This window comes from Pelobates fuscus, chromosome 5 (assembly GCF_036172605.1).
Source record: "Pelobates fuscus isolate aPelFus1 chromosome 5, aPelFus1.pri, whole genome shotgun sequence".
In the NCBI taxonomy this organism is placed as follows: Eukaryota; Metazoa; Chordata; class Amphibia; order Anura; family Pelobatidae; genus Pelobates; species Pelobates fuscus.
In genome coordinates this window covers 130,571,587-130,594,963 of record NC_086321.1, presented here as the reverse complement: position 1 = coordinate 130,594,963, position 23,377 = coordinate 130,571,587, and the positions used below count along the sequence as shown (strand labels likewise).

The 23,377-nt window shown below is 38.5% G+C and overlaps 1 protein-coding gene across 2 annotated transcripts in view; it reads right to left on the bottom strand.

The window, feature by feature from the left end:
• SBNO1 (strawberry notch homolog 1) overlaps positions 1-23,377 on the bottom strand; it is a 34,696-nt gene that overhangs the window by 9,378 nt on the left and 1,941 nt on the right. For both annotated transcript variants that reach the window (XM_063454305.1, XM_063454306.1), the window contains exons 2-21: positions 18,520-18,648; positions 18,047-18,151; positions 16,873-17,176; positions 12,691-12,791; positions 11,945-12,038; positions 11,605-11,765; positions 10,388-10,521; positions 9,672-9,762; positions 9,391-9,552; positions 8,179-8,314; positions 7,932-8,037; positions 7,675-7,828; positions 5,459-5,641; positions 5,274-5,371; positions 3,390-3,538; positions 2,071-2,274; positions 1,341-1,517; positions 1,078-1,256; positions 755-886; positions 533-668 (exon numbers count right to left, since the gene is read on the bottom strand). In XM_063454305.1, coding sequence (XP_063310375.1) covers positions 533-668; positions 755-886; positions 1,078-1,256; positions 1,341-1,517; positions 2,071-2,274; positions 3,390-3,538; positions 5,274-5,371; positions 5,459-5,641; positions 7,675-7,828; positions 7,932-8,037; positions 8,179-8,314; positions 9,391-9,552; positions 9,672-9,762; positions 10,388-10,521; positions 11,605-11,765; positions 11,945-12,038; positions 12,691-12,791; positions 16,873-17,176; positions 18,047-18,151; positions 18,520-18,648 — 2,935 coding nt within the window. The remainder of the gene's footprint in view (positions 1-532; positions 669-754; positions 887-1,077; positions 1,257-1,340; positions 1,518-2,070; positions 2,275-3,389; positions 3,539-5,273; positions 5,372-5,458; positions 5,642-7,674; positions 7,829-7,931; positions 8,038-8,178; positions 8,315-9,390; positions 9,553-9,671; positions 9,763-10,387; positions 10,522-11,604; positions 11,766-11,944; positions 12,039-12,690; positions 12,792-16,872; positions 17,177-18,046; positions 18,152-18,519; positions 18,649-23,377) is intronic.

The window sequence follows — 23,377 nt, the reverse complement described above, 5'->3', positions numbered from 1 at the left end:
ACATGTTAGTGAATGCAACATCTTCCTTCCCACCTCTTAATTTGATAATGGCAGGACAAAGTTTAAAGGAACACTGTAATCCTGACACTATAGGGTTAAAATAATTTAGGTGCCTCACCACCCTTAAAACAATGATTTACTTACCCTTTTCCCAGAGCTGTGTGGGTTTCCTCTCGACTGGCCTCACCCACCTCCTTGGCTGAGATCATCAAATTTGATCTCAAACAAACAGGAGGCAATTGCACATGCACAACAAAAAGAGCCACCAAATCAGCATCTCCTCAGAGATTGACATTGTGATTCACTGATCCAGGAAGCACCTCTAGTGGATGTTTGAGTGACTGCCACGGGAGGTGTCCCTAGTGACCAATGTAAACTCTGCCTTTTCTATGAAAAAGCAGTGTTTACAATTAAAAAGTCTGCAGGCTCCAAGCTGTAGTTCTGGTGACAATAGTGTTCATTTAAGATAAGGTATGTGTGGCAGGACTGACTGGTATTGTTGTTCATGGTTAATCAGGTAACTTAAGCTCACCAAATTGCTGAATAGCTCGGTCTGCACTCCAAGGTAATTCCAGTGTCATGTGTACTCTCCTCCTCTGGTTTTTAGCTCTGCGGTCTGCTTGTAACGAGATTCCTGAACTGGCAGCTTCTGAGATGATGGCTATGTTCTATAAAAATACAGTTTCATTTTTAAGTAAATACATATAACTGAATTTTAATGTGGTTTTGCATAACGCTACAAATATATACATACCTTTTCACCATCCATAAATCTCTGCTTTTCCGTGATATTTAGAATTTCAACAGGAACATCTAGCTCTGACCTAGATTCATAAGATATGCTGCCATCATCATTGCTGACAACTCTGCCTTTTCGTCCAGTCATCTTTATGAAGGAAAAGAAATACCACCATATTAACTGAAAGACAGAATGGTGCTGTACAAACTATCCAACAGCAAGCTACAAATGTAACAGTATACACTTAAATAAAGTAAGTGAAATTTCATAAACTAGAGACTATAAAACGCAACAAACTGGAAAAGCACACTGCAATTTAATAGAAATCAGCAAGTTACCTCTGCCACATTATCAGGTCCTCCAAGTTCATCAATGAGCTCATCTAAGGTGTTTGGTGGAAGAGCTTCGGCCAGATCATCAAGTTTGTCCAAAAGTTCCTTCTTCATCTGCTGGGCCCTCTCTACAGCATCCTGGCTCGTCACACAGCTGTTACTAGGATTTGTATTACTGGAGAGAGCTGGGAAGGAAGGAGGATTGTGTTATTTGCATAATACATGTTTCTCCTAGTACATTACACCAGTCACCTAGTGATCAAACTCACCTGGTAAACTAGCAGCAGAAGCAATGGGGGTTACAGGTTTAGCAACAGTTGAAAAGCTGGGTCGTTTAGATCCCAGACCAGATGCTAATAAGGCACTGTGAATTGAATCAGGATCAATCTTTTTCTTCTTCTTTTTGTCTTTGCTTTTCTTATGGTCTTTTCTAATCAGCCAAGGATCTTTAAAGAAATGCACAATCATCAGCAATGTCAGAGTTATTAAAGTGTAGCATATGTACACCACAGCTCAGATAAACAGTGATTTTATATTCATTGATGGTAAATACCACTTCATAACTACAGAAACTTACAGTTAGTTATTCACTAAAGCAATCATTTTTCAGTTGGATTCTATTTTACTCTTAATCTGACACAATAGGAAAGGAAGGCACCCTAGTGATAAAATGGTGTTCTATTAAATGTGTACATTGACCATTCAGCCGCCACTGCAGATATTAAGAAAAAAATGTTGGCTTAAATTTTTGATTTCCCCATAGGAGGATCTGTTCTATTAACCACCAGTAGATGATCACAATTATATCAATAGTCTATTTTATACAACTATCTTGGAGGGACATGTTTTATAGCTAGCCAACTTTGATAGATTGCAGAGGTAGTCTATGTTCTATATCTCTAGTTAAAATCAAACCAAGAATCTTTGTAGATTAGCTTATTCTGATTGCCAACATTCTTATTTAAAAGGTTAATTTTCCATCGAGCAAAAAAACCTTACCATCTTCATCATCTTCACTTGATTCATCGCGAAACGGATTAAAATCATCATCGTCATCTCCAGAACTGACGGACTTGAAACTTTCACTTTCACTCCCTGCTTCCTTGTCAGATGTGTCTGATTCACTGTCCATTTCATCTGAGCTGCTACCTGCAAGACCACCAGTTTTCCGTGGTTTCTTTGCTTCCCGTGATAATGCTTCACCTGGGTAGACCAGTGATAATATTATAATTTGAGCGTGCAAAAGGAAATAAAAAAAAGTAGAACCAATTCCCCAATGAGTAAAATGATTTACAAAAAAAATATATAATTTTTACATAGAAATGCAATATGTGCACATCACAAAAAAATTACTTTAGACCGTAATTTTAAAGGAGAAATCACCTCAACTGACATCTCACAACCCAATAGCTAAAGAGGAACTGCCAATATTTCAAATATGACAATTCCGTTTTAAAAGTACCTCTACAACAACCCCAGTAATGCAAAGGGAAAAAATACAATTGAACAAAATCTGCACCGTCACCATTTCCCTTAGCAACGGCCCATTTAATAAATATTGTTCTGCAGCCAAACAGTTTAGGATCGAGAATAAATTGTCAAGGCACGGAAATCCAGTTTTTACTAATATGAGCTGTTCTATGTTGCACGTTCTAAGAGAATACAGAATTGTGCGTGTATGTTTAAACAATACCGCTTTAACACTGATATAGTGAAAACATGATCTAAAGCACTTCACACTCATAGAAAGAGGTGAAAAAGGAAAAGGATAAAAAAAGGAAGACAACAGGGTGAGAGGAGCTAACCCTGAAGTACAACTAGGGACTAAATGGGCAACCGAAATAGGGCATGAACCCAAAGTTAACGATACTAGAAAAAGTCCCAAATGTTAGGATTATATGGAGGGAGAAAAAAGAAAGTTCATCCCCCAATAATCACTAGCAGTGGGTGTGCCCATATGGAGGGATAAATAACTGAGTTTTTCTCCCTCCATATAATCCTAACATTTGGGACTTTTTCTAGAAAAAGGAAAAGCTTACAATCTATGAGAATTTGAGATGGGTGGATATACATTTTTCGTATCTTGCCCACTGGTAAGATGGTATAACTGGGTATTTGCATTTGGGATTCCTATTTACCACTGCTCTAACCACATAACCTATGGAACATTGGGCATTTAACTACCATAAATCATAACCACAACTAGGACACCTGCACAGCAACTGCATATACAAGTAAAAAATGTAAACTGATGAACATGAGAAAGTCTTCAGTCTGTATTCCAAGCTTGGCAGAAGGAGTATAAAACTCCTGCTTACCTTTCCTCTTTTTTAATTTGTCTTTACACGGGCTGTCTCTGGGAGAGTTGTTATTGCTTTGTGCACTGAGATCTATTCCTAATAAGCTGAAGAGCTTCTTCCGGTCAGGAGCAGGGAAGTGTTTCTCGGTTAAAGATTGCAGCACTCCTCTGTGAATATAGAAAAATACATATTAAAGTGGCTGTCACGTTGCAGATTTCTCTTATAAAATGAAGGAAAGGAAAACAATTTCTAGTGAATTAAAATGAGTATTGTTTGAACAGAAATAGTTGTATGGTAGTACAAAGTTACGCAGTAGACTTTTTGGAGAAGGATTTTCCTGTTCCACAAAATAAAAGGCCTACACACTGCCTCCTAATGACCCTTTTATTAATCCTAAAATACTTATTAGAATTAGTAGCAAAAACATGTATTTCCACTATATAGAAATAGAAGATCTGACTGAAGAATGCAATAATTTTAGTATGACAATTACAGTTAATAAAGTAACTTATTTTATAAACGAGAATGTGAAGTAAAAAAAAAAACCTTCAAGGTAGCATTCAGATTATTTACATTGTCTGTCTACAGCTACAGTACAGAAAAAATAGGAATAGAGGGGCACACCTGGAACATGCATTTCTAAGTTGTGTTGCTGTCGTAAAGACCGAAATACAGATTAGGGAACAGTGTGCACACAAGAAAAATACAGTTTTACATTTCACTAGGTAACTTAATATCACCTCTCAGCAATCAAATATGGGGATTCAATTCCACCATTTGGCCATTGTGTAAAGCCTAACACTACGTCAATAATACCCCAATATCTGTGGGTCCTAAACTAAGTTAAACACGGGCAATTTAATGCCAACGGCAAATTCTGGGTGTGCCCCAATTCCTCTTTTTCTGTGTAAATTTGGTATCCAGATCAGATTTCTATTAGGCTGAGCACCCCCACCTATCCACTATAGGAGCCCCCTTTGGAGGCGACGTCAGGAAAGCTTAAATTGAGAAAAGACTCTGAAGGCAGTTTAAGCGATAGTGTTTCGTTTAGCACATTGGTCTCCCATGGTGAAATTGTTGTAGGACCCACTGATATTGGAATACTGTGTAGTGGTGGGTTTACCACAATTGGCCACATTGTGTAACTGAATCCCCATATACGTTTGCTACGATAGGTAATTTAAGTAGCCTTGTCAATTTTTTAAAACTGTATTTTTCTTCACTCCAGATACCTAAAGCTCTTCATCTTGCTATAGTGCATGGTATCTGAACTCTGCCATACAAGTGAGTTACTAAAAATTTAGGTTATCTTCTGCTTCAGTTAGCCCCACTGACTGAATACTCGCTGAGAAGCATAGGAAAGCCACGGGTCTGGTATAAAGTGGAGGGCTTGCAAAGGCATATTTCAGGCAGGAATTTTCATTGAGGTTGGAGTAACTTTAGAAAAGATTGTCTCAGGTTCCTCTTTGCAATGATGTAAAGTTGGGTTTGCGCTTAGAGGTACCCATTAAATTACACAAACTGCTCGCACAAAAGTAATTGTCCTCTTAATGTTAGAAATAAATTCTCCTAAGAAGAACACAACCAACTTTAACACTCTTAAGAGCCATCCATTGTGATCTTTTTTGCTCTCTAATCAAATCCATTGCCCTGTTCCCTCCCACCAGGTGCCTTTTAGAAGAAAATTATATGGAACAAGACTATCAGATAGCCAACATCATAACTATTATATGGTAGAAAGATCTTTTTGTTCCACAAAAAAGGCCTACAACATCTAATGATCCTTTTATTGATCTTAAACTACTTATTAGATTTAGTAGCAAAAAAAATTACCAAAAATAAATATAATTAAAACATGCAGAGGCCGACAGAGAATAACAAACAGATAATACTTAAACTCACTTTGCAGTAGACACAAAGTCATTCAGTTCACCACCCCCTTCCTCCAAAGCTTCCAACGTTCTTGCTTCTCCAGTAGATTGAAGACCAATAACTACACACTAAGACAAGACATTAGAAAAGGGTTTAGAATAAAGATGGGGAAAGTGATATAGGACAGAATAGGAAAAACATTTAATTAAAATTACCTTGCCGTTTTTTATTTCTTCACGGGCAAGTTGTACTACTCTTCTGACTTTGGATGCTATACAGAGGTATTTGAAAAATCTCTGGTGTGCCGACCAAAACTGACCCCACATTGATTTCTTCATCCGTTGTTCTGCGTCAATGAGGTCAGCAGCTTGCTGAAATCGCTCTCTTGCCAACACCCACTGATAAAATGAGAAACAGGTCACAATAGTTTGTATACTAGCATCAGTTTTAGTCGATGTGCATGTGGTACAGGTCAGAGTCTACACAGTACATACACACATTGAAATAAACATCTTTTTTTTTTTTTAAATTCTTTATTTATTTCAAATTTTTCAAGTACGGTAAAATGCAGGGGGGGTTACAGAAAAGAAGGGGGGTAACAAAAAATTGCATACAAGTATTTTCATCATCACGGTGGGGTACAGGTGGTGTTTATTGTAATAGGGTTTCGTATAGTTCAGGGTTCGTGTATGAATCTACACCAAGAGGGGTACAGGAGTGTGTGCGCTGCTGATCGCCCTGGCGTAGGTGGTCTGGTATAGTGTTTTTTTCAGGTTGGGCGTACAGGGTCTAGTGTTGTGAGCGTTATCGTAGATGCGCACGGTCATTGCCCTAAGGGCCTTTTGCTGTGTCGTTCTTTTGTGGTGTGTATCCGAGGGGAGGGTTAGGTGAGGGAGAACTTGGGGTAAGTGTGTAACTTGGGGTATGAGGTCTGTACATAGTGCCGTGTTGGGGGGTGTGTGGGTGTGGTGGGTTGTATGGTAGTGAGCTTTTACATTGTGGAGGAGCGTTAGCTCTTTACAAGGATGGTGCCTCGTGGGTCTGTGTTGTGGGGTTTGTAGGGGTCTGATGCCCTGGGGGGTGGGCAGTGGGATTTCCAGGGTATGCGAGTGGTGTTCCTTAAGGCGTGTTGGCCGCGGAATTCCTTCGTAATTGGTTGGCGTGCTTGTCTGTGTGTCTTTACTAGGCACGGGCCCTTCCACCCCCAATTGGGGGTCTGGTGGAAGGGCCGGCGCTCAGAGGTTTGGGTTCATGGGGCCATTCTGTTAGCGATATAAGGGGGATTTTCCTTTCTATCCTAATTCATATGTTCGGGGCTTATTTGTTGGGGGGGAGGGCTGGTTGTGGGGGTGGGTAGAGGAGAGGATGCGGGGAGGGTACTGTGGAGGTGTAGGGGGAGGGGGGTCCAGGTGGGCAAGGGCAGTAGCGGGCCTAGTGGATTCAGGGTGCTAGTATGGTCCCGATGAGCCACGGGTCCCATATCTTGTGGTAGGATCTTGTGGTGTCGTGGGCGAGGGCGGAGAGCTTATCCATCTCCATCGCGTCTGTAACTTTTTTCAGTACCTCCGGCATGGATGGGTGCGTGTTACTACCCCAGTGTTGGGCTATGGTTCTCCGGGTGGCCAGGGCAACTCTCGCCGTCAGTTTGTTTTGGGCTCTGGTGAGTGAGTCGTGGGGTTTTGACAGGAGCCATATCCAGGGGTCAAGTGGAAGGTTGCTGTGTAGTGTTCTGTTGACTGTGTGGGCTATGTCTTGCCATAGTTGTGCTATTGGTGGGCATTGCCACCACAGGTGTATGTATGTGCCCTGTGCGCCACAGCCTTTCCAGCACTGGTCAGAGGTGGCAGCGTGCATTTGCTTCAATCGTAGGGGGGTGAGGTACCAGCGGAACATGGTTTTGTACGCCTGTTCTTTGTGTGTTACACAGATGGAGACGGCCGCAGTGGCTTCCCATATGCTCTGCCAGTCGGATGGGTCCCCGGGAGGGCCTATGTCTCTTTCCCAGGCTGTGGTGTACGTTAGTGCGTTGGGGGTGTTGGTGAGGTGTAGGATCCCATAGATGGTGGAGATTTGTCCCCTTTGTATTGGTGTGGTCATGCACATCTTTTCAAACAGTGTATGTTTGGTGGTGGCTGTGGCTTGGTTAGTTGGGTGGGATAGGAAGCTCCGGATTTGTAGGAAGCGGAAGTGGTCGAAGGTGGTGAATGGGGTGGTGTTTAGGAGGTGTGTGAAGGGTAGGAGGGTTTGTCCTTGAAAATAGTGATAGAATCGGGTTAGGTTGTTGTCCTCGTATCTTGCAAAGTGTTGAGGGGTCATCCCGGGGAGGAAACTTTTGTTGCGGAGGATTGGTGTTAGTGGGGAGGGGGTGTTGATTAGAAATAAACATCTTTAACATGTAATATCCAGCATAAATAGAAGTGACATTACTTACCAGCTTTACAGACTTGTTATACATTTTGACATAATCATAGCCTAAGGGGACTTCTTCAATTTTGAATGTCACACCAGTGAAGCTCAATTGTCTTGCAATATACATCCCTCTTAGTTTCATATCCATTGCCACAATTTCCATGGCACCCACTCCCCTGAAATAAAAACACAGCGTTTTTAAAGAAACTGCTGAAGGTGCAACTGAGAATTATAAAATCAAATGCATTGCAATTGTAAATTAAAAATACACATCCGTACCTTCTCTCAACTGCCTGGATAAAGTCATTAAACTCTCTGAAAGGAGTGCCTTCACCCCAAATCCCTAGACGGCTCATATAAGCCATATTCCTTGGTTCGGAGGCACCTAAAAAAAACAAAAACAAATTGAGAGATGCTAAACAATAAATAGGTTAAAAAAAAAAAAAAAAGCTCAAACCCTGAAGTCATTCCTTTTTGATGTAATGTCAATGAAAAGTACATTTTCAATAATGCAAGTTTTACTCACCTGTGGCACTAGCATATACAACTCTGGCTTTTGGCAGCTTGTTCTGGAGTTCTAGAACTGCTAATCCAGTCTTGGTTGGTTTTGAGGAACCAACAGGACACAAATTCTTAGCTTTGTGACACTCATCAAATACAATCTACAGTAGGGGTTAAGGATCAGTAATGATATGGAACAGGAGGTAAATCAGCCTTCCATTTAGTCATAATGTGTACACATCATAGTGCCAACTTATTAATGCGTGATTTCCCATTCCAATCCCTGAAAGCTATTTTGTGAAAACTCACTGCTAGATCACGTTTAAGTAATTCATGTCTGGTGTTCCTTGGCAACGTTCTTTAATTCAGTGTTAAACCGCTTTTGAATGTTTTAATACTAAATAAGCATGCCCAGCTGCCCATTCCCTTGGTCTTCCTTGGGCTAATGAGAATAAAAGGAGTCTGAGCAGCAGTTACTGACTTTCAGCCTATTACAGCTGCATATTGTTGGTATGAAGTGGCATGACTAAGTGCATTATGTTTGATTTAGCCATAACTCCAATTGATGCCATGCACATCATTCAGTGTTAAAACAATCGAAAATAGACTAAAAGGACCCGCTATGTACCAATATAACTTCAATGTCTTAAGCCACGCCCCCTCACTCCAGAAAAAGACAACCTTATCAAAAATATATGCACACAGCTCAGCCACTGACTGTACTGAATGTTCTGAACAACAAAACATGCAGTAGGAGAGGACACAAAGCAAGGATATCACTACCCGTTTGTAATTTCCCTGACTGCAACCCGGTTGAAAATTAAAAATAGCTCACTCAGTGCTCTTGGGGTTGAGACTGTGTGAATACGTTTGATAAGCAAGTCTTTCTGGCATGAGGGGGCAGACTTATGGTGCAGCATTCTGCAAAACATTTAATTAATGCAAAAACAAAAATTAGAGCATTAAAAAAAAAAATTCACATTTTTTTTTATTAGTACAGCATATCAAATGCAGTAAAGTTGTATTGGTGCTTGGACTGTCCCTTTAACACTGAACAGTGCCAGGGAACTCCAGGAACTAGGAGCAATTCAATGAGATGAAATGATTTTATAGTGCCTTTCTTCCCATGACGACAACAACCACTAAACTGTAACCAATTTTGCATGCAAAAATATTACAATCTAATACTTTAGAAACATATTTTACACTACACAGATGGAAAATATAAAAAGGATACAACTCCATCAAATTCATCTCCACACCAGTGAAGAAGCTGTTTTAGACGTGTTTTGTATTTACCCCCAGACTGGCTTTCACCAATCAGAGAGGAGTAAGTAGCAAAAATAACTCCTTTCTTCACACTACCGTTGTGCTTTGAAGAAATCTTTCCATACTTAAACTGCAGAAGAAGGAAAAACAAGAGTCTGGTTATAAAGAATCCAATACGTGTAGCTAAATATTATTCAGATACCGGATGGTATCCATCATACATCCAAATAGAAATTTAAAGTAACATACCTTGTTTAGACTATGAACCTGGATGTTCTTTGCCCCGATGTCTCTCAGATCTCTTTCAGCATCATACTTTAAATCATTTGAAACACTAAACCTGTGTAAAGAAATTCAACAAGGTACTTCATGTAACGTGCCTTAAATTTTTTTTTTTTTAAAGTAAATCATAGGACATAAATATTCAATTACATTTACAATTAACCCCAACATTTCTCAACATTTGCTGTATTGCCAACTGTCCTCAAAGCACTGTCTACTTTTCAGACAGAAGATCCTACACTGAGCTTCTATTAGCTCTCCTGAACTAAACTCTATTCATTATCTGAAAACACAATCTTCACACATGAGTGTGTGTGTGGACTTTTCCCTTGAAGACCTAAATCGTTGGGTTAGCTCAGTAAAGAGAGATTCTGACTTAAAAGATGTGGCAGAGGGCGCCAGGCAAACCTAAGTAAGACGTCAAGCGATTTGACCACTTACCCTGAAAGGGCATGATAACATGTGGCACTTAGAAATATTCCTTTAAGAGAGGTTATGTACTCGTGTTTGCAAAGAAACTTACACAAAGATCAACTACAAAGTCCAGAAATTTTCACTTGGTAATCTATTGCAGCCACTCTGACTGTTTATGTGCCCTATTTGGCAGCAAGCTATACCTTTCTGTTATATGTGTTTTTAAAATAATACAACTTCTATAAACTTATAGTTCCTTATTAACTTACCATAAGGACCTTTTCCTGCTAAGCAGGTAGTTTTCAAAAATGATTCCAGCAATAGTTCTTCCTTTTCCCACGCCTGCTCCATCACCTATTAAAAATCCAGCTCTTTCTCCATTGGGAAGATATGTTTCATGTTGCTGTAAAAATAAAATAAATAAAAAAATCAATAATATAACAAGACTGTCCGATATTTTAATCTGTAAAGCTTTAGCATTGCATGCTTCAACAAAAAGTGCAGGGAATGTTAGGTCTGCCAATTCATGGAAATGCAATCCCTTAATTGGAGACACTGTTCTAAATGTTAAGTCTTACTATTGAAAGGAAGTAGAACTTCAAAAGAACTAGAATGAGGTATGCAAAGTGCTTTTTTCCCCAGGGCTATGATGATGAAGCACTAGGTAGATTTTCTCTAAACCCTCATAGTTTACATTACTGCAAAGCATTTTACATGGGTTGGCAAAGGAGAAGTTCAGAAAGTTGGCTATCGTACTAAATAATTGTGTAAACCTTTTAAAGTTAGAAAATAATTTGTGCACTTATGTATCAGTAATATGTTTATATTAAAGGAGGGGTTTAAAGGAAAGAAACCTATTTAAAAATATGTATTTACCAGGATAGTTTTTATACTAGGTTTACTTATGCTCTATATTTAGCAACTATGTTTTTGAGACGTATAAAATAAAGTTTAGTTGAAAACTCCACACATCTTTAATGGAACTTGGCACCCGAGTCATGGCTCCCTGTCAGTCCTTTTTATTAAGGTAGCCGTTTTCTGCCATTGAAAATAGACTGTGGAAGAACATAAAAAGAAAATGGGGGTTCTGTAAAGAGAAACCGGGTTTGGAAAAGTAGTGACAATACGTAAAAGAGAGGAGTCATTATTTTAACAATTTTAAATGTTTTATTCAATGGTGTGATTTTCACAGATACAATAGCGCTGCTTAAATATCACACTTCAAAAGAGGATATTACAGCAAAGTCATTAAACTCATTGGCCCCCCCCTCCCCCTATTGGTGTACCATGACCACTAGGCAAGAATACAGCACAGTGTTTTATCCAATAATGCCAATCGTATATTTAGAGAGGTATGCCACCATATGAAACAAGGGACTGGGTTAGAAGTGACAAATTATTGCAACAAATTCAAATCATTCCATATAAAGAGAATTTAGGCAATGCATATAATCGCAAGCACACACAAAATACAATAGATCCAAACCTGGGCGGCATATGTCACAGCTTCTAACTGCAGAGCAGACAGCCAGCCATTATCAATGGTTTCCTCAGGGATAGAAGCCTGAAACCAGACATCTGGTGGTGTTACACTAGACAAGGAGCTGGTTTCCACAACAGGATCAGGATGACGCAATCCAACTTTCACTAAAATAAAAATATAAAATTTAAAAAAAACAACCAGAGACTGCACGAAGATTGTTTAAAAAAAAAAAAACTAAAAAAACTACAGTGTAAGAGGTTTTAGTCTAATCAGAACATTTAAGAAATAAAGATAAAATTTGTGTGATCATTCCACAGCAATGGAAAAGGTTATATAGGCATACGTTTGATTGGCATGTACTCTGCATAGGTCTCTGCATGCCCCATTTCCTCTTCATCTTCTTCCTCCGGTTCTTCCTCTTCCTTTACAGGAACCTTCTGTAAAAGCATTAAACAGACTTATTATACTAGGAGAGAAAAGCGGTTATGAAGAGAAAACTGAAAAAAACAAAACAATTTCTGAAATAAAGGACTTTACTGTGGAACAATGCATTACTCCATAACTTCTGAAGTTTATTTTTTTTAAGCACCTTTTTCTCTCTACTGAGCGCATGTTATGGAAGTGGGAGTATTCTTTTAACAGTTTTAGCTAAATCAAGATTAGGGACTGACCAGGAGGAATTTACTACCCCTAATTGTTTTCCTATTATTCACTTGCACCTGAAGGTCTTTTTGAGTGATTCCTAGATAGGATTTTCTATTGCAGAACTGGTGAACATGGGAAAAGAAATTGCACACACAGGCAAGCTCACCAGCTTCATCTAGGAATCAATGTAATACTGCTACAAGGAAGAGTGGTTTCCATTCAGATGCTGCTCTGGACTGCAATGTGTATGTGTGAAACCATTGCATATGAGCAATAGCAAGATCATACCCCTTGTATAATAAAAGGCGAGTGGCACTAGACACAAAAAAAAAAAAAATACTTGCTGTGCACATTTTACAAACTAATCTAGCTGAGCTGTGGGTCTTTATAAACAGGTCAGAAATAAAACAGAAAACAAATGCATATCTTACTGAAAATACTTACATTAGTTGGAGAAAAACTCCTCATTTTAAGATCATCATTGATCCATATTCGTGTTACTTCCTTGTTGGAAATATCTTTCTTTGTTCCATTTAGGAGGTCAGCTAAAATAAATAAAAAGTTACTTTTCATGAGAATTGAAAGATTAAATTGTAAAATAGCACTTCAGAAAAATCCTTTTAACTTGACATGTTGTTTGAGTAACAATCTCCATGTATTACTTCTTAGCCCCAGTTAAGAGCAATCTATATGTGTATATTATAGACATCTGCACACCTTACCTTTAAATAGTACATATGTTTGAAGCCTAAACATACATACATATATAAAAAAAAATAAAAAAATAAAATCCCCATACAACAACTGTGCCTTTCCAAGTGCATACTTTTACATTTCAAAGTGAACATTTACGAGGCCAACACCATATACAGTGATTATGTAATTTTCAATTCTTACCCGATTTAGTGGTACATACCACCTTTGGGGAAAATATAACATATTCTGGAAGACATATAAGAAATGGCTGCTGTCATGAATATTATAGTACAGAGAGACAACAGTCTTAAAAGGGAGTCACTAAAAACACAATTAAATTAAAATATATACAAATTCTCACTCATTAAAGGGTCACTCCAGGCACCACGACAACTAGAGTGATTTGACGTGGTCATGATTCCTGGAGCCTGTATACATCCGTACATACCGATATTAACTGCACCTCCAGCAGAATGGAACAAAAGTTCCAGCTGGTTAATGTCAATTCTGTGCAAATTCTGATGCACAGATTCTCATTCATTGGCTGACAGCAGTCAGTAACCCGTTAACATAGATACATTTCGTTCTAATGTGGTATGAGGTAAGTAGACAGACTATACACACACACAAAATATAAGTAACCCACAACTCACATGAGGGACAGGGGTGTCAGTCCCACATTTTCCAGAAGAGTGACTGAGGGTAAGAAGCTAATCAGGTCCTGCCACCAGCACGGAAGGTGTGCGGACAACAGGTGTAATTTTTGCACAGGATTAGCATTAGGTAGTCCAGAACAGATTGCCAGGCTGCCTAAGTCACATGTACCAGTAGCGTAACAAGTCCCTGGCACAAAAATGAAGATTTTTCTGTATGTGCAGCGTTTCAAACTGAAACACTGCACATACAGATTACTACCACCATTATCACTTCTAAAACCAGAAATGGTCACGGAGGTTGGAGTAACCCTTTTATAAAGCTTTTCGTATTAAACTATTATACGCACAATTAACACAAAACAAGTAGAAATCCCTTTGTTAGGGCTTAAAACACCTCCAAGAAAAAAAAAAAAAAATAAATCCATCAGCAACAAGAAACAAAAAAAAACATCACCCAAAGAGTCATGCTGCATAGGTTATAACGTGCTACCACACAGTACCTCACTTTGAAGAAGGAGCGGCTAATAGGAAGAAAAGTAGTAACAAAAACTGGGAAGATGTATACGTTTGCGGGGAAAAAGTTAAAGTAATTTTTTTTTTTTTAAAAAACCCATAGAGTGTAAATGAAAATGCTCTGCAGTAATGTGCAAAGTCTTAAATGGGGACGCCACAGCTTTAACTGAAATCACAACCATTTCAGCTGCATGTAATCTAGTTCTTGTACTTCGAATGCTCACCATGCTTTCAAAACTGTAGTCAAGGCAGCTACTTGATCAAAAAATAGCAACTACTCAAAGACCCAGATTCTGCAACCCCATGGGGGTAGAGGCCCACTATAAACAAGTCACAGCCATTAAATATAAACTAAATACTTTATATAGGAAGGTTAAGGACATAAAACCGCAGGACAGGACATTTCACACCCTTTTATCATTACATAACACCCAAAGAAATATTAAACAGCCCCAAAAAGTTGTAAAGTTTATTAAACCATAGATTTAAATTTTGGGCTGCTACTGCTTTTGTAATTTTATTTGGGGTAATAATGAAAGTAGAAAAGAAAAAAAAGCTAGTCTGATCTTAAAGGACCACTCTAGGCACCCAGACCACTTCAGCTTAATGAAGTGGTCTGGGTGCCAGGTCCTTCTAGGGTTAACCCATTTTTTCAGAAACATAGCAGTTTCAGAGAAACTGCTATGTTTATGAATGGGTTAAGCCTTCCCCCTATGTCCTCTAGTGGCTGTCTCATTGACAGCAGCTAGAGGCGCTTGCGTGCTTCTCACTGTGATTTTCACAGTGAGAGCACGCCAGCGTCCATAGGAAAGCATTATGAATGCTTTCCTATGTGACCGGCTGAATGCGCGCGCAGCTCTTGCCGCGCGTGCGCATTCAGCCGACGGGGAGGAGAATCGGAGGAGGAGAGCAGGAGGAGATCTCTCCGCCCAGCGCTGGAAAAAGGTAAGTTTTTACCCCTTTCTCCTTTCCAGAGCCGGGCGGGAGGGGGTCCCTGAGGGTGGGGGCACCCTCCGGGCACTCTAGTGCCAGGAAAACGAGTATGCTTTCCTGGCACTAGAGTGGTCCTTTAAGTAACCTCAAGACCGTTACTGAAGCAGCCAAACAAGTTTATTGATTAAATCATTAGATGCTATTAAAATTCCCCCAATACACAAGGAAAACTATAACTCCACCTCAAGTTACACAAAAACACACAGGACACTTTGGTGTTTTGACAAACAAATGCAACAGAACAGAGCTGAACTTGACACGTAAACATGCTATCACGCTTCCCAGGTTGCAAAGTAGCACAAACTACACACAGACTTGGCAAGAAAGCTGATGCTCTGGATGATGCTGGCAGACGGATCAGTAAAAAGCGAGAGGAATTCCTACATTTTAAAATGAAGATGCACTAAACCCAAGATTTACCGAGGCTGTTCATTGCTCTTCTCATCCACAAGCATATGAGATAGCTGCACTATTATGCAGTATACTAAAAATCTCAATGACCACAATTTTTTAGTCTAATAAATAAAACTGCAGCTTTGGTATCTGTGCGGGGTCACCTTTGATACACACCAATTCTCCTTTTACAAAGATGTCCAAGACAACTATACATTGGGAATGACCCATTTTGAAACTCCAGCATTGGGCATCTAGTAGTATGGGAATCAGTGAAGGTCTCTGCTCCCACCTGGCTGACAAGAAAGGCCTTCATGTTTGATTGCAATTTGGTGGGATTGTGCAGAGGTGCCTAAAGCAAACTGCGCCAAGAAAAACAAAGGCAACTACCACTGGAATCTGGGGACTGTGTCCTGGAAGTTTCTCTAGAATGTTACTAGAGCCACCATTCCTGAACACCATTTCAGTTTCTAGTCTGTTGGCCTCAAATATGAATAACTACCCATTTTGTCAAGGGATCCAAAATAGTACAGACTAAACAAATCTATACAGCAGTCGCAAGACAAGTTCCAATTTTTTATAACCATTTTTATTAAGAAGTGACAAATTGACATGAATAGATAAGGGGCATAAATGTGGGGTGTACCTCTGAAAAGATTTATATAAGCACTGAATTTCAAAGCATCGTCACAGGACAAGTGTACCAAAAGTTGAGATTGATTGTAATGGTACTAATGTAATATATTAACATTTGCAAAGAGCAAGAGGGAAAGTGAGAAAGTTTAAATTCAAAAGACAATATATCATTTCAGTTTTGGACATCAAGTCCATTAAATCACACTGCCATGGCTCACAGATCATTGTGGACATGGGTGACCCTGCTGGGCTCCTGGATCCTGACAGGAGGCGCAAATGGGACACTGCCCTCAGTTGTTACTTACCTGACACTGCAACTCCTGCTGGCCAGCACGGCGCTCCTGCTGCTCAGCTGAACAATGCTGAAGGGAGAGACCTGGTGCCAGCAAACACTAGTGAGGTTTACTCAACCCTCTCCAGTCGGACAGGTGTTGACACGCTGATGGGCAGAGGGGGTTATCCTTGCAAGGCCTCAAAGCACATCTCACTGAACTCTGAGCTGGTCTGGATTTAGGGTGTAGGCTGTGCTTGGACTGTCTGGGGGACTATCTCAAGTTATATTCCAAATGCAGTGGGGATGGCTCCTTTTAATCTAAATGCTAAATAGGCTACACAACATACTCTGGTATTTTGGTTACACCCCATGTCTACCTAGCTATGTTTTAGAAGCTTAGCCTCCGTTTCCAAACTGACAAATACATGTAAAATGTACAGACATATAGTACAATGAATTACTTACTTGTAGCAGTTGCCACTGGTTGTGCAATATTAGGAGGGGGTTTCAGTTTCATTAGCTTATTTAAACTGCTGTTTTTCAATAAGTCTTTTAATTGAATCTGTTCTTTGCCTGGTACAGCAGTCACAGTGGTCTGTACTACAGGTGAAGTTGTTGGTCTTGTTGTGGTGGTTGTCTGCAGAAGTTTAGTTACTGTGATAGTCTGACGAGTTGTGGTAACAGGAGATGGTTTTGTCATTACGATTGTGTTGCCAAGTGTTGGTAGCTGGTTAATCTGATTAAGTACAAAAGTTGTGGTCGATGGAGGCTGCAGAAAGGAGATAAATGTAAATATTATTTTCTTTTACAACCAATATGAAAGACAAATAGTAAAGGGACACTCTAAGTCAACAAAACTACTACAGCTTAAAGGGACTCTCCAGTGCCAGGAAAACAATCAGTTTTCCTGGCACTCCAGGTCCCCTCTCCCTCCCAAGCCCCGGTTGCTGAAGGGGTGAAAACCCCTTCAGTCATTTACCAGAGACAGCGACATGTCCCACGTCGCTGCTCCTCCTCCTCATTATGTCGGCTGGTGGGCGAGACTGATACCGCCTGCCGGGGAGACCGAATGCCGCGCATGCGCATTACTGCTCTCCATAGGAAAGCACTGAAAATGCTTTTTTAATTGGGAATTGAGCAACGCTGGAGGTCCTCAAGTGCCCTCTAGTGGCTGTCTAGTAGAAAAAACTGCAATATTTATTACAGTTGCAGGGTTAAGGTTAGTGGGAGTTGGCACCCAGACCACACCAATGGGCAGAAGTGGTCTGGGTGCCTGGAGTATCCCTTTAATGTAGTAGTTCTGTTGACTGTAGTCTGTCTTACACAGCTTTGTTTGAGGAAAACCACAAAGCAGATAAATGCTAACAATAGGAGTTGTAGATCAGCGATTGATGTGCCTGAATTTTTGTGTGATTGTATGAACATTAACATTTTGTTATAATGCATTTTATATTTTATCTTTCTCCCTAGAAGCATTACCAAATCCCTTTTGCACCGAAAATTTCATATTAAACTCAATGATCTGTCAAGTAACCTTTCATTTTCCATATTAAAGCTTCAATTATTTAGTCTTGTTTACGTGTTTTATGCACATCATGAAAAAACTTAAATATAAGGAAAAAAGATGTAAAAACCTTACTCTGACATTCAGTAGTGTTGGGGTGGACACTGCCACTTGCTCTTGCTTGACAGAAATTGACATTTCATTTTCTTTACTGCCGCTTAAAGCACTTATTGGCACAGACTGGAAACGAAAAAGTATAACATTATAGCATACAAGTATTTTAAATTTAGAACACAACAATAAGCACCTAAGTGGTTGATGTTTTCCAGATTACACAGTAAAGAACTCCAAATGCCAAGAAGTATTACAAAATTATTCAACTAAAAACACAAACATGTTTTTCCTACATACTAACTTTCACACTTTATTGTTATTGCAGATAGATACATACTATATATACATATACATATATACATATACATATATACATATACATATATACATATACATATATACATATACACATATACATATACACATATACACATATACACATATACATATATACACACACACACACACACACACAAAATATTAAAATAGCTTACCTGTTGATTGGCTGGAATTGGTGATGAACCAAAGCCAAAATCCAAGGAATCGCCATCAAAAAGATCATTGGGACTGATTCCACTCTCACTCAGAGCAGCGAGCAACAAATCTTGCCCTGGATCCATCATCTTAAAAAAACAAATACAGATATTTAGATTGTGATACATAAAAGAAAAATACAAACTGTATAAATTGTTAAAATCAAGGTAACGGGTTCCAAAATGGTACAATTTAATGTGCACAAAGTAAATAACATTTGGCAGACCGGAATAAGAAAAGAGAAAAAAAAAGGTCCTCAGCATAAAGCAATAATTTCAGGTGGTTTATTCAGCCAAAGTGAAAATGCAACATGTCGAAATGTATATGTCTCTCAAGCCATCATGGCACTACCTCTAATGGTTATCATTCTGCACAGAGACACTAAACGCTCTCAATAGAAATGCACTGACTCAGTGCTTCTCTCTGAAAAAAAAAAAAAATGCTGATGCAAGCTAGCCTCCCAACGCATTCCTATGGGGAAGCACTGCATCTCTACTGACAATCTCAGCCAGAGCGACTGTGGCTAGATCGGCATGACAGGGTAAATTAGGTGAAAAACTTGCATTTGATTGTTAAGAATACAAATATGTATTCCCAATGTTCTTTTAATAAACCAAACCAGCTCGGGGGAAAAAGGCTTGCCATTGGAAAGAGAGGTCTTCCAATCAAGAGTCAAGAAAAATATCATAATTTGAAATCACATCTATCTTGCATGATAGTATGGACTACATAACAGAAGAACAAAAAAAATAAAAAAAATAAAGCTATCAGATCAAATTAAAGAATCATAAAAAAGCAAAGCAAAAAACAAAAAAACACATGATTGAAATGGGCTAATCAATGCAATGGACCAACACAGTATACACAAGTGCACTTTGCTTCTCTTCCAAACCACTAGAGCTAGATTTTCTATGCATGCTCCTACAGTTGCATATACCAGAGAATCAAGTGGCATCAATACCCCTCACTTATACAACACTTTAAAAGAATCTATCTTGAAAATACACACTGCAAGGTCAGTAGCTTATCTGCAGCCTTTGGAAACCTATATGGCTGCTCAATGACCTTTCCCAAGAGTTCTGATGGGATACGATACTATAGGTTACTCTTGTACATGATGTGGACAGAACATTCAACATACTAAATCCATTCCCTATAAAATTTTAAAACCTGGTGTCAACCTCTATCAACTTCAAAACTATAAAAAAACATGGTACATGAAGGTAAAGTAGTAGAGTACACCCCCTGTTTAAAAGTCAAGATCAAAAGTCAGCTCCTATCAAAATGTGATGGTAAACTATATATACAAAACGCACACACTTCGTTCTACATCTCTGCAAAAAAGTAAAGTAAGCATATAAATGGAGGCAGGATCAGGCACAAGATCAACTGCACAAGTTAACAGGTGGGAAATAGAAATTTTTTTTATATTAAAAATAAATAAATTAAAATCAGGGTTAAAGCTTTCACTAAACAATGCAAATTGCAGGCCAAATAGCCAAACTGGATTCATTCAGCAAATGAAGTATTCTGACCCTTAATTGGCAATTCCCGCTTTAATTCATCACAATTTAGTTTAGTGAATATAACTAAAATGTATTTTAAAAGGCAATGATGTCGTTTGTAAGCTCCATAATGAGAGAGGGAGGTGGGGGACAATCCAGTACCCATATATTCATTTAGAATCATAATATGATTGATATAGTTACATACATACACACTAAATTTAGCTAGTGCTATTAGGTTCTATATCAAAATGGAAATTTAGAAACTGCAATATTATGTACATTTTATAGCCAAATATTTTACTTGCTTTATAAGTAAACCAATAGCAAAAAGATTTTGCACTTTATAATATATGAATGATTTGTAATGCAATCAGTTTCGGTTGTTGGAATGTGTCAATTCACTGTATCAAACTTAAAATGGCCTATAAAGATTATATCTAAAACCAGGAAGCTTTGGACATATTTGTCAAGCTACTGCTAAGAAATGTAGTGGTTTAGTTGCTTTCACAACGAATATCTCACAGTTTGAAGTCTGAGTTTTAAACCTCTCATACAATTTACAGAATTTGAACCTAGCATAAAACCTCCAGGAGAGCCTTTTTCATTGGCTATAGAGTTGGTCGCAAGGTTGGGCTTATGAATGAATCAATTAATTTAACACTCCAAACACCATCCTATAGTGATTACATAAGGATTCAAACCCCGTTTTAGGACGTTTCTCCTTCAATCCCCCCATTTAGTGATCCCAGGACTGGTGCCAATGACTTTCTTTCACTGTTACTGTCCCACCAAGTAGCGTCGCCATCTATGCATTTCCCTTAATGGTGGCCACTGGAAATAGCGGCATCTGTCCTTCCAAGCATGTGCAAGTCCAGAGTCTTTGACACAACACTACTGGAAATGACAAGTCGTTGGAAGAAGGTAGACATTTGTCAACAATGACAGAAGTTTCTAAAAAGAACATGGAGCTAGATTAAAAGAAAAATTTCTCAGGCAGTGTTGAAGTGTAAGCAGGATTATAATGGAACATCAAGTGCACAACAATGTTTCGACAATGATCCAGAGGCACTGTTGTAATAGAATTTGTCATTCAAAAACACGTGAAGACGGTAAATTCAGCAACTGATAGGTATCCTCCATCTAGATTGCAATCTTAGATACAAAAGCTGTGTGCAGCAAGCCCATACCGAAATAATGCACAGTTCAGACCAACGTTGTAGGACTACAATAACCATGGTGGGAGGAATGCATCACTTGCATTCAGGAAGGTTGCATAAGTAGAGTCAAAAAAAAGGTAGGAATTAAGTATAGACTGCATCCACAGAGTAATTGCACCATAACACTATTAAGCTGTAGTGGTGAGGCTTCTTATGCTCACCCTGTTAACCAATACTTTGGCACAGAGTCTATGCTAAAGAATTGGTTGACAAATTAGGGAAAAATCAATTTTCAATGTTTTTTTCTCCCAAATCAATATATTTGCTAGCACCGTGTGTAGATAAATTGAGTAAAAATAGTTTGGCCATGACATGTTCTCTTTAACCAATAAAATGGAAATAAAGTGTAAAGGATTTTACATGGATTAAGTCCCAAGGGGAAAGTTCTTAATAAACATCTTCTAAAAACAAATTTAAATACACCACCACACTTATAACATTTTATGCTCTAATCTTTAAGGGAACTGTATTGTCACCATAAGTACCTAATTTTACCTGAAGGGGTTAAACTGTTCTTGAATGGTTTAGACCCTCCAGGTAATTAAGTGCCAGAAACCTCTTTGCACCAGAACAACTTCATTTCAATTGAGTTGTTATGGTGATCATACAGTTTTCTTAAGAGACAGGCTTCTTTAAACATATTCTGGCATCCAACTACAATTATTTCTCTCTATCTGGAGACCCTGAACTAAAGAAACATTTACATGCAAAAATCACAGAATGCTATTTTGTTAAATTTATAAGTACGTGTTCAGCAAGGAAGCAAAAGCCTCACTTGTGGTCCAATGAAACATTTTCTTATCAACCAACTAATAAACAAGTCTCTACATAGTGCATAATAAAAACAAACATGCTACTGAATATTTATAAACTTAACCTGGTAAGAAGTGCAGATAGTGCTGTGTAGAACTATATTTCTAGGATCTGTGACTGCCTGGCTCTTTGCGGTCCAGGACAGATTTATACTGTTCTTATTGATTCTTTAAAAGAGAAACTTGCTTCCCAAGATTTTTTTTTTTTTTTTACGTTATGTTAACTTACCTACTAAATTTTACAAATATATTTTGGGGCGTTCTGGAAAATAGAACCAAAAGAAGAAATCTACACATTCTGCAATTGGAAAACCCCATCTTGACTCCGACTGAACCTTTGTATTAACTATTCCCCTTCTCAACCATGGTACTTTTTTGTTGTTATTCTCCTCATTTGTGCCTGAACTGAATTGTGCTACAATACACATTTTAAAAGAAAATAGAGCAACACATTAAAAAGCTTAACAAGTGCGAGGCGATTTGGAAAGTTTCATTTAATTGCATATTATCCTTAAAGTGACCATTCTGCTTCAATATCAGGGTAAAACTGACCTATATACACTACAGGTTTCATTCACTATGTGGTAAGCGGATTCTTGCAAATGCTAAATAACTGTAGCTCAAAATTACATCAATTATTTAAACAAGAGAAAAAAGTGATCAGTGAAGGTAAACTGGACCGCCTTTCAATACTGTTGCACTATTCATTTAGCAGACCAGGATTGACATGCACCATTCTATGTCTGAAAAGTTCTTACTGCTATGAGAAAGATTTGCTGGAAATATGACCAAGTGCCTTTGGACAACAAAGTAGATAACACTGTCAAAGGCAGAATCTAGCATCAGACTAGATTAAATTACAGCTTTGTTTTTTTTGTACTGTGATATTCCAGCCTAAAATTGGCTGTTAAGTCAGTTAAACCAATACACAAAAGTAGTAATTTTTAGCAAGGAGATATAATACACTGAATACTCTGGCAGAAAAATATACTGCACATGCCCTTTACTGATAATTTTGAAATCACCATGTATCTATGAATGTCTACAGAGTTTTACTTTATGATCTAAAGAAAGGATCCCCTGTACTGAAGCTAAAATGATACATTCCCCCTTCTCTATTTTTTTTCACTTTGATCAATGATTCACAAGAGAAAAGGATAGCCGGATTAAATTTTAACAAATGGTATTTATTCACTAAACACTGCAAGCAAGCAATTCATACTTTAGTGAATAACTAAATAAGCATTAGGGTGCCAAAAAAAAAAGAAAATTTGATTTACA